This window comes from Erpetoichthys calabaricus, chromosome 1, assembly GCF_900747795.2.
Source record: "Erpetoichthys calabaricus chromosome 1, fErpCal1.3, whole genome shotgun sequence".
NCBI lineage: Eukaryota > Metazoa > Chordata > Cladistia > Polypteriformes > Polypteridae > Erpetoichthys > Erpetoichthys calabaricus.
In genome coordinates, this window is record NC_041394.2 from 276,361,199 (window position 1) to 276,373,379 (window position 12,181).

At 38.2% G+C, this 12,181-nt stretch overlaps 1 protein-coding gene across 14 annotated transcripts in view; it reads left to right on the forward strand.

The window, feature by feature from the left end:
* The window catches only part of shank3a (SH3 and multiple ankyrin repeat domains 3a), a 1,882,192-nt gene that overhangs the window by 1,634,619 nt on the left and 235,392 nt on the right, over nt 1-12,181 (forward strand). For all 14 annotated transcript variants that reach the window (XM_051931529.1, XM_051931540.1, XM_051931542.1 and 11 more), the window contains one exon: nt 9,533-9,608. In XM_051931529.1, coding sequence (XP_051787489.1) covers nt 9,533-9,608 — 76 coding nt within the window. The remainder of the gene's footprint in view (nt 1-9,532; nt 9,609-12,181) is intronic.

Sequence of the window (12,181 nt, forward strand, 5' to 3'; positions counted from 1 at the left end):
ATTATGACCTTCTAAACCCATACAGACATATGGAGAATATGTAAACTCCACAAAGATAAAGGTCTACAGCAGGATTTGAACCAAGAACTCAAGAACCATGAGGTAGCAGCACAATCCACTGTAATACACATTTTATATCTAAAACATTACATTGTCATTAAAATCACATTAAAAGCAATGTTTTATTTTTTATTCATCTCTGTATAGTGTGTTCTTGTATTTTGTCATGACAATACTTTTAGCATTGGTGTTATATGATTGTTCTTTAAAATGTTAACAATAAACATTTTGTGACTAGAAAAATTACCCTAAAATATATCATTTGAGAAATTAGAATATTAGTTATTGCTATGTTACTGGGTAATAAATACCTTAACTAACTTGTTGCTAGTATTGGCTTCAGCATTGGAATTGTGTTAAAGAACTATATGCAAGTCACAAATAATAATCCACTTTTTCAGTCACTCCAATAATTTTATGACTTGAATATTATTTTTATTTCCAAATAAGATAGTTTGAGTAAACTGTTAATGAGTGCATGGAGTGCATTCATTTCAGTGAAGGTGACTTGCGTAATTGTTAATGAAGAAGTATGCATAACAGTGACATTTTGATACATACAACAAGCATTGCGACATTTATAGATTTTTAGCTCCATTCAGATTTTGTCAGGCATAACACAGTTGACGTTTTCCATTGTGATAGTTTTTTTTTTCTAATGGGTTTTAGAATTCTGTGTTAACATTTCATATTAATTGAAGTAAAATCAAATGTATTATTTCCTATTTTGGTAGATTTAAAGCAGTGCTAACTCATTATCTGGAGTTGTTTTATCATCTGCTTTCATTTATACAAGATATACATGGTGTATTAGCAAATAACAGCATGTAAAATATCCTATTATTTTTTTCTAGTGCTGATTAGATCTTTGTAAATAAAGTCTTTTGTCAGTATCAAGTAAACAATGGAGAACTGTTGTTTTACTTAGTTTACTGTCTACAGTTTTAATTATTGGCAAAGTTGAAATTAAATATCTTACAGGTGATTAGACCTTGTCCATTAGGGAATGGACATCAATGGAAAAAATCCTAGAAGCAACTTAGTACTTTGATTGAACAGATTGAACTCCAGACACCTAAATATAGAATTAGTGGAAAGTAGTAGTATGATAATTATCCTGTAGAATTCTGTGTGTGATGATCGATTTACATTCAGTAATTTCTATAATACGTTATGTTATAAATTTGAGATTAAGCTTGCTTGAAGAAGTGTACAAGCTCCTCCACCGGGTTACTTGTTCTCCCTATTTAGTTTGGAGGTAATGAACACAGGTGGGAAGTAGCGCCAACCAATCTTCTTTACTTTTTATGTTTTGCATGCAGGAGTTAGCAACAACAACAACAATATTTATTTATATAGCATATTTTCATACAAATGTAGCTCAAAGTGCTTTACAGGATGAAGAAACAGAAAAAGACAAAATATAAAAAATAGTTAAATTAAATTAATTAATTCTGTCCTAAGAGGACAGAAAAAACAAAAAAAACTCCAAATGGCTGGAGAAAAAAACAATCTGCAGAGGTTCCAGGCCACGAGGCCGCCAGACCTCCTCTAGGTATTCTACCTAACATAAATAATCTCAATCAGTCTTCATGGTTTTCAGGCTTCACATGGAAGAACTTGAATATGATGGTCATGTGGATCTCAGGCCTTTAATCCATTGATGTAAGGACAGCACGGTGCTTTGATCAGGTGGTGGTGGCGCAGATCGCCACCACAGAAAACTGGAAAAAGAACAGCAGAGAAAGTGGGAGTTAGTACGGATTTTGGAGCCACCATGAATGATAATGATAATTAAATGCATATACAGAATATCAGGATTAAACTAAAATGAAGCTATGAGAATGCCATGTTAAAATAATGTGTTTTTAGCAGTTTATTAAAATGCTCCACTGTATTAGCCTAGTGAATTTCTATTGCTAAGCTATTCCAGATTTTAGGTGTATAACAGCAGAAGGCCGCCTCACCACTTCTTTTAAGTTTGGCTCTTGGAATTATAGGCAAACATTCATTTGAAGATGAAAGATGTTCTGAAATATAGGATGGAGTGAGATTACTTAAGGCTTTGTAAACCATAAGCAGTATTTTAAAGTCAATTATAAATGACACCGGTAACCAATGTAGTAACATCAGAAATGGAGAGATGTGCTCGGATTTTCTTTTCCTAGTTAAGATTCATACAGCTGCATTCTGAACTAGTTGCAATCGATTGATGTCTTTTTTGGGTAGTCCTGAGATGAGTACGTTACAGTAATCTAGCCGACTGAAAACAAAAGCGTGAACTAATTTCTTAGGATCTTGCAATGTTATAAGAGATCTAACTTTTGCTACAGTATATTTCTTAAGTGAAAAAATGCTGTCCTAGTAATCTGACTAATTTGTGATTTCAAATTCAGGTCGGAGTCAATAATTACCCCTAAATTCTTTACCTCTGTCTTGACTTTTAAGCCTAATGGATCAAGTTTATTTCTAATACCCTCATTATATCCATTTTTGCCAATCACTAAAATTTCTGTTTTCTCCTTATTTAGTTGGAGAAAATTACTTCTTATTCATTCAGAAACACAAGTAAGACATCGTGTCAGTGAATCAAGAGAGTTGGGGTCATCAGGCACTATTGATAAATACAGTTGTGTGTCATAAGCATAGCTGTAGTAGCTCATGTTATGCCTTGAGATAATCTGACCTAATGGAAGCATGTAGATCAAAAAGAGCAGTGGACCCTGGATAGATCCTTGTAGAACAATATATGGAATATTATGTCTTTGAAGTATAATTACCACAACTAACAAAGAATTTTCTATCTGCCATGTAGAACTCAAACCAATTTAAAACACTGCCAGAGAGGCCCACCCATTGACTAAGGCAATTTCTAAGAATATTGTGGTCAATGATATCAAATCCGTCACTGAGATATAAGAGGATGAGAACAGATAAACAGCCTCTGTCTGCATTTACCCACAAGTCATTTTCTACTTTAACGAGTGCAGTTTCTGTACTGTGAATTGTTTAGAAACCCGACTGACGCTTATCAAGAATAGCATGTTTATTGAGGTGGTCATTTAGCTGCATAATGACTGCCTTCTCTAGGATTTTACTTAAGAGAGGCAGGTTAGAAATAGTTCTAACATTTTCAAAAGCAGAGGAGTCAAGATTATTTTTCTTGAGCAGGGGTTTAACTACAACAGTCTTAAGACAGTCTGGGAAGACCCCCGTATCTAATTATGAGTTTACTATGTCAAGAATACTATCAATTAGCACACAGTTGGAGGACCTCAGTTGAGAAATTATTTTATATAAATCAGGTAAATCTTTCCTGGTGAAAGAATTTAATTTGTTTAAAATGGAGTACCAGGGTTTAAGAGGATCAGTATTGGGGAGATGTACTAATATTAATTTTGTCATTAAAAAATACAATAAATGCATCACAAGTTTCACTGGAAGTTTTTTGAAGGCATTCCATTGAGTGACCTGGGTTTAACAGACGATCAATTGTAGAGAATAAAACTGTGGGATTACTAGCATTGTTATTTATAATTCTAGAGAAATAACACTGCCTCAAAAGGCAAACTATGTTGTTGTATTTTGCTATTTTGGCCTTCAATACCTCATAGTTAATAATCAGTTTCTCTTTAGATCAGACACTCTTTGTGTCTTCCAAAGTGTAATGGTGCTAGAGGATTTTTTAACTGTCTTTTCAGGAGCGACTGTCAGCAGCAGCAGCTCTCACTTTAGTATTAAAATTTTCCACTTTACTATTTACATTATCCTCGCTATTGTAATAAGCACTACAAACAGACTGGTTGCTTAGAATGTTTGTAAGCACACGCACACTCGCACTCACAGAGACATGTGAACCAGGCTGGCAACAAGTGCTACAAAGTCGTGCTCTTCTGTGCATTTTACCAGCTACATTACAGTTCCAAGGAATTCATTACATAAGCAAAAGACCTTTTAACATTATTTGTTACATTCAGTTGCTAACAGGATATGGCAAAACGGTAATACCTTAAATTATCCTTACTGACCAGGTCCACTAGGCTTACTGGCAGTCCATCATTTTCATGAGTTCATGATCTTTAGGTGTGAAAAATGCACTGCTATGTGGTATTTCTGCATATCTACACCTTCTTGAACTGTTTTACATAGTTCAGCTAAACACAAGTTCCCTTTTTCAGCCTAAAAGAACCTGGCAACAGGAAACTAGTCTAACTACAACTGTTACAGCAAGCATACTATTGAAAAAGATGCTTTAAGCTTTATTTCTTTTATATTTTGAAGCCATTCTTGTTTCTACTATACTAGATAAAGTTTACCTAACTGCTTTTTCTTAATGACAAGGGGGCTCAGCCCCCTGCTCGCTTCGCTCGCCTACCCCTGGCGTTTTGAACCCGTGCTCGCTGGGCAGCCACGTGTGAGGATGACGCACGTTTAAAACGGATCGTTCGTCCGTGTCACTCTGGGGCCCCCCACTGTTAATATGGAGCTCCGTCCGTACTATTATGCGGTGCATTGTGGACTACTGCGGACCCCGTAGTGTTTCCCGTTTCAGTTTGTATCTCGGTCAGTCGAGCTTTTGTTTTTGAAGCTTTTGAATTCCGGTCTTCATTATCTGTAACCTACTGTCCATGTGTTTGGCCCCCTCGTTTAACCTGTTTATGACGTTTTACTTTGCTTTCTACTCTGTCTTTCATTTCTGATCTCGCTTTATTCTGCTTTTGTTTCAATGACACCTGGTCCGTGGTGAACATATTTTCCGTTTTTCGAGTAATAATTTTCATTTGTTTGCGATACTGTGATGTTTATCGTACTGTTAATAATGCATCACTGTAATGATTCACCTATGCTGGACGTGTGAGGATGACGTATGTTTAATACGGAGTGTTCGCCCGTGTCACTCTGGGTCTCCCCACTGTTACTACGAAGCGCTTTCCGAAATATTATGCGGTGCATTGCAGAGCACTGCGGACTCTGTAGTGTTTCCCGTTTCACTTCGTATCTCGTTTAGTTGACCTCTTTATTTCTGGAGCAGTGCCTGCCTGGTCTGCGGCATTTCAGACGCACGTTGTAGGCACCTGCTTTCATTAATTATATCCAGGCAGGCGCGTGTTTGTATCTCGGTCACTCGAGCTGTGTCGTGTTGAATCCGTGCCTGTTTTGCCTACGCAGTTTGAGACGCGCGTTGTAGGTGTCCACGTTCATTAGATCTGTACACGCGGGCTCGGTGTCGAAGCTGTGTTAGTTGTTGAGCTGTTTGGTTTTGGAGCCGAGACAGTTTTGCTTCCGCGGTTTCAGACGCGTGTCCGTACCATTGATGTATGAACCTTTGTGGACTCCGTAGTGTGTCCCGTTTCACTCGGGTGGGGCGTTGACTCCTCTTGTTTTACTATGTCTCCTCCTGCGCTTTCACCAAGCATTAGTGCCACTCACAATATGGCTGCGACGCCTGTGCCTTCCGTATTATGTCAGTTTTTACCATGCTGTGTAGGCACCTTTGCCTTTTGTACTTTACCGCGCCTTCCGACGCACGATGTAGGCGCTTGCACCTTCCAGGTCCGCCTTCACTGTGTGGTGTGGACGTTTAACTGTCGTTGTTTCTGCCTTTATATTCTGTATCTCGGTGTGCATGTGTTTCGTGCCTAGGTTTTTTTGAAGCTGTTGCATTCCAGTTTTCATCATCTGTAACCCGCTCTCCATGTGTTCGTCCCCATTCTTTAATCCCTTTATAAAGTTTTACTTTGTTTCCTACTCTGTGTTTTATTTCTGACCTCGCTTTATCCTGCTTGCGGCATGTCAGACGGTTCGTAGTCTTTCTCGTTTTACTCTGGGCAGGGGGGCTTTGTTCTGTAACCTGCTCTCCATGTGTTTGTCCCTGTTCTTTAACCTCTTAATGACGTTTTACTTTGTTTCCTACTTTGACGGTTCGTAGTCTCTCCCGTTTTGCTCTGCTGCTTTTGGGGAGGGGGGGGGCTTTCTGTGGTGCCTGCGCACGTGCGTAGTCTCTCCCGTTTCACTCTGGGGGGGGGGCTTTGTGTGGCACCTGCGCACTATGTCTTTTGCGTCCACGGGCAGGTCCCTGCGTCCATATCCGGTTTACCATTCTCGTTTAGTAATATGGATTAAACTCTTGTTATTAGTAAAATATCAAAATCATACTTTAGCCTTTAAACATAAACTCAGAAGAGTAGGAGGCCCCGAACAAACCCAGCAGGCAATGTAGCTGGTTTCCATTTTAATAGTGCACCTACTTAACATGCTAAGTGCACACCAAACTAGGGTTCAAATTTAGTTTCCACAAGAGCCATAAATGAAAACTCAAACATTTGATGCCTGTTTAAAATACAGTATTCCTTGTGAATGCTGTGGGAATTTACACTTTGCTAATTTCCTTGTTCTCTGAATCTGATTTTTTTAATTGTATATGGTATATATACAGTGGAACCTCAGTTCACGAACGTCTCGGTACACGTACAAATCGGTTTATGGCCAAAAAGTTCGCCAAACTTTTGCATCTGTTCACGACCACACACTCGGTATACGAACAAGCCAGTTTCCCTTTCGGTTTGTACATGTTCAGTCTCTCCCTGTGCATTTCCTGTGCAGCAAGCAAGAGAGAGAGAGAGCGAGAGAGGGTGACACACACACACACACACAGGCGCGAGAGAGAGAGACACACACACACAGGCGCAAGAGAGAGACACACACACACAGGCGCAAGAGAGAGACACACACAGGCACGCAAGAGAGACACGCACACACACACACACACACGCATGCACACAGGCAGCGCAAGAGAGACACACACACACACAGGCAGCGCGAGAGAGAGAGAGCTGGACGCATAAGGTAGAGAAGGCTGTTAAAGAATGCACTGGGCTTGATTTTGTTTTCACTTCTGTTTACAGTGATTGGTTCATAGCGTGCATTGTTGCAATGTTACTTTTCTTGGTGGTATATTAAATTACGGATTTTTTTCAAATGTTCATTTTTTTCCCTGTGCTTAAAACTCATTTAAAAAAAAAAAGGTGTTTTTAGCCAGCGGATGGTAGCGCTATAGCGCAAACTATTGCAGTGTTAGTTTTCTCTGTTGTTCAAGGTTTTCTCAGTGTTATTCAATGTTTTTACATTTAGTTTAGTATTACACTGTGCGTTCTATGGTGTAATTAACTATATTTGTGTTTAAAAACTTAAAAAATATATATATATTTACATACAGTTCGTATGGTCTGGAACGGATTAATTGTATTTACATACAATCCTATGGGGGAAATTACTTTGGTTCACGACCAAATCGGGTTACGACCAGAGTTTTGGAACGAATTATGGTCATGAACCGAGGTTCCACTGTAGTTGGAAAGGGCTGCTGTTGTTTATGGTTAAATTACGTTTTTAAGAAAAATGGGATATACTAGTCCGCTGGTTAACCATATATACAGTAAGCATTAGCCTTAAATTGAGTTTGCTGTCTGAAGTTGTTGGTTTTGGACAATGTCTTTTGCATATGCTATAACTAACTCATCATTGACTACTTACGATTCAATTTTCTTAAAATTTGATATTTTTTCCATGGGTGCATTAATGTCACTTAAACATCCAGATGTTCTATAGTGGTTTGAGTATCTAAGGACCCCTACAATAAAAAAGGTGGAAAAAATGATTCTGGCTTTGTGCACCAGTACACTCACAGATTCTCAAATGGGCAAAGCTATTGTCTGAGCAGACCACATGCTATTTACTGTTATTTTGCAAAACATTTAACGTTCAACAGTAAAAAGCATGGTCATTTTCTGATTAGTTATAGTTCAGCTGCCAGTATTAATAACTAGAAATGTCCTTCAATTACAGTGTTACTGTTCACACTTAATATGTTAAAGTTTATAAAATCTTCATTCCTCATGAAGATTTAATTACTTCCTAATGAGACTTCTGTGTACTGAAGCTCAGTGGTATTTTGTATTGTCCTGTCATTTCTGGATAATATTATCCAATTATGTTGGCGAAGGACTGAATTATTGTGTATCTGCAAGAGGTAAAAGAAGAAATGTTTATTCTCATGCTTAAAAACAGACCTTGGAGAAAACACATTTCAACTTGATAGTCCTTATAAGTTGCCAATTGAAACATTGTATCTCTGACCTTCTTTTCAGTGCTGTAAAATCCTTCACTTTTTTCATTTTTGTTATTTAATAGTGGTAATCCTCAAATTAAAACGTTTTATTCTGCTACTTGTTCTGTGACTTGGTAACTGAAAATGAGCAATCTTTCATAACATATATACAAATACTGATTTTGTTGAATAAATATTTTGTCACTCACCAAGTTTTAATGAAAAAATTAAATTCACAACTGTGTTGTGCGCCTCTCAAAATACTATGTAATTGTTTAAGATTATTTCCTTCTACAGTAATACCTCACCTTACGTCAGTAATTAGTTTCAAAAAGACACGACTTAAGTTGAAAAATGACTTAACATGAAAAACCCCTTTAAAAATTATTTAGACCCCCTATAAACACATAATAAGAATTTCCCTTAATTTAGCATTATTTAAGTTTATACATTTAAAGAAAAAGAAATAACATTTTTTTACCAAAAAATTTTACATATTGATGTTGCTCGGTGGGGATGACATGGAAGTTGGAGAAGGAGGAAGCGAAGGTTACATTGAAGATGTCCTAAGCAACTTGACCCCCGCCTTGGCTGCCACGAGCGCCGTTGGCCAGAATGCTCGAGTTCGGTCGACCTCCTGTCTTGCATTTCGCACCCCGACATACCTCAAATCCCTGGGGTAGGACTCCAGTACGAACACTCCCACTCCACAACAATAAATCAGTGTGGACGAATCACCCCCAAAGCGATGCTCCTTTGCTCTGTTGTGGGGACATTCACTGTGCTGCCTTTCACACCCTGGCTGACTGGCTCATCCTGCATCTCCTGCCTATGCTCACGGTTCTGCTTCTGCCTTTCTTGTTTTTTTGTCCCACTCACCACACTCTTATGCAGGCCCCTCTTATACTATTGGTCCTCTTGAGGCACAGGTGTGAACACGCCCGCCCTCCGAGGAATTAATGAGGCACCTGCCTGATGCATTTACTTGCATGTGTCTTTGTAATCTGCCAGGCAACCACAGCCATCCTCTGTGCAAAGCTTGATCGCACCTGATTAGAGCCTGCACTTTTGTGGGGTGAGATTATTTATTTAAAATCAGCACAGCACCAGGGCCCAGTTATCACCTGGCTGACAGACACTATGGTTGTATAAACCAACTTAACACAATTTGCATTTTTTTCCATTTATTTTTAGCAAAAAATTGACGTGAAGTAAGTTTGACATAACACAAATCAACGTATGATAAGGTATTACTGTATTTTGGTCAATGAAAGAAAGAACTGTTTTAATTTCAAATGTTATATGCAAGTTTTCCAGAGTACCTACTGTATATGTAATTGAACTTTTTTTTTTTTTCGTGCTTAGAAACACGAGAAGACAGGACAAAGAGACTCTTCCGACACTACACAGTTGGCTCTTATGACAATTTCACATCATACAGGTATGGTGGGCTTAGTTTAACAAATAAAAGTACTTTGCTTTGTATGCACGTCAAAATATTTCAAATTTAGTGTGCAAAGCCTTTTATATTATTAAGGAATTACAGGTGTGTGGATCACTTTGGAAGAGAGCATTTAGACTGTTCAGCCACAACATTAAAACCACTGACAGTTAAAATGAATAACATTATCTTGTTACAGTGGCACCTGTCCAGGACTGGGATATATTAGGCAGCAAGGGAATAGTCAGTTCTTGAAGGAAATATGTTGGATGCAGGAAAAAATGGGCAAGGGTAAAGGATCTAAGTGACTTTGACAAGGGTCCAGTTGTGATGGCTAGATGACATGGTATCAGTGCATCTCCAATATGCCTGCTCTTGAGGGGTGTTCCCAGAATGCAGTGGTTAGTACCTACCAAAAGTGCTCCAAGGAAGGACAAGTGAAATAGTGATGTCATGGCCATCAAGGCTCATTGATATGTGTGGGGAGCGAAGGATACCCACAGAAGAGCTACTGCAGCACATTTTGCTGAAAAACTAAAGATTGTTGCCGGCCACATAGCTCCCTGTAATGGCAACGGTATTCCTTGATGGCAGTGGCCTCTTTTAGCACGACAATGTGCCCTCCACCACTGTAAAAATTGTTCAGGAATGGTTTGGCGAACTTGCCAAAGAATCAAAGGTGTTGACTTGGCCTCCAAATTCCTTGGATCATAGTCGGATCAAGCATCTATGGGATGTGCTAGTCCAATCCAAGGATGCCCCACATCATAACTTACAAGATTTAAAGGATCTGCTACTAACCTCTTGGTGCCAGATACCACAGGACACATATTGATGTCTTCTGGATTCCATGCCTCGGTGAGTCATAGCTGTTTTGGTGGCACAACAATATTAGTCAGGTGGTTTTAATGTTGTTACTGATCAATGTATAATAATTACAGTGATAATAATTGTAAGCTAATGGGAGTGTTTAATGTAGAAACTAATTTTTGAAGTTACTGCTCTAATTGTATCTGTTTTGCAGATGTGATAATGATTTTATGCTAATTTATTTGATACCTGCAGAAAACACAGAATGATCAAAGGGGACATAATTAAATCAGTTTATAGTTTATACATTAAACATTTGATATTTCATATATTTATGTTATGCCTTTACACTGAGAAGCCATTTAAACCATTTCAAAAGCACACTACAATACACATTATACAAAGTAAATTTAGTTATAGTTCTATAACTAGAGCACTGGTAAGTGAAATGACATGCTAAGGGTTATAGCGATATCCAGTGAGAGAAGTTAAACCTATAACCTACTGGCTTCCTATTTGATGTCGTAATGGTTGCAGCTGCCTGACATTATTTATGTTCTTGGCAGTATTCTTTCAGTTGTGCTTTAAACTGTTTCTCTCAAACAGCTGGATGATTTTATACCAATGGTAGCATGATTGTTTTTGTCATATTTGTTGTAGGCTTGTCAGACTGTGATGTGATCAGATTGAAAGTTTTCTGTACATGAAGGAATTCTTAATTCAAGTGGGAATAGTGACTTAAATTAATACTGTAAAAGAAAAGGGCAAAGATAGCAAAAAAATATGTCTCTGTCACTAATGGGTGATTCTCTGTTTAATGTTGAAAAGCAGTTGAAAGATGTTCCTTTTGCATGATATTTGATGAGGGGGCAGTGGTTTTCTTATGAGCGATCAAAGACGAATCTGAATTGTCTTGGAGATCTTTTTAAAGAGACTGATGGTGCAAGCAGCAGTAGACTAAGGAATAGATGAAGCATGTGAAAGGGTCATAGTTCTTCTACTTTTGGATGTGTGACTTCAGAACTGTAAAGAAAACAGATAGAAACTTGGCCTCTTTGAGCTCTTCTAATACCCTTTCCTGGAAAAGAACGGCATACTCTTCACTACCAAAGATCTGACTCGGCAATGGGCTCAGTCTTATTTTGATGTCTGTTTTTTCAGAATAAAGGGATGAGAGAAACTAGTAGATAATCAGCAGACAGAGCTTGATTCTAGTCAAGAAATGCAGCCTCAGCAGAAAGACTTCTGAGCACTGTGTTGGGTACATTAATTTTAACAAGGCTTAGTAAGAGGACTAGTTCTCACAGAGAAGCATGATATAAGCCTGTGATAATGCCCCACTGAACCAAGAAAAGACTACTTGTTTTTAGTTCTCTGGGCATCCAAGGGGTGTTGCTCTCCATTTTGGACTCTTGTGGCTTTGCTTTGCCTTAGCCCACTATAAACCCCAACTACTTAGTCTTGAAAAAGTCAAAATGCTTACAACCCCAGGATCTGTTTGGATATCGTGTTGGACCAGATTGCTTAAACAATGATTTATATTCACAATATTTTTGACCTTACCTTTCATAACTGACCTGTTGTTAGAGAACAACTGTGGTTGAAAATTTTGTTTAAGGTTAATACTAAGCTTAGTCCTGAGTCAGCAACACTTAGAACCTAAGGATCAAGGAGGGTGATGTATTGTAGTAGATTTGTTCTTTGTATCTTTTATTTAGTTGTAATATCTGGTAATCTACAAACCCTTTTATTTTCTTTACTCT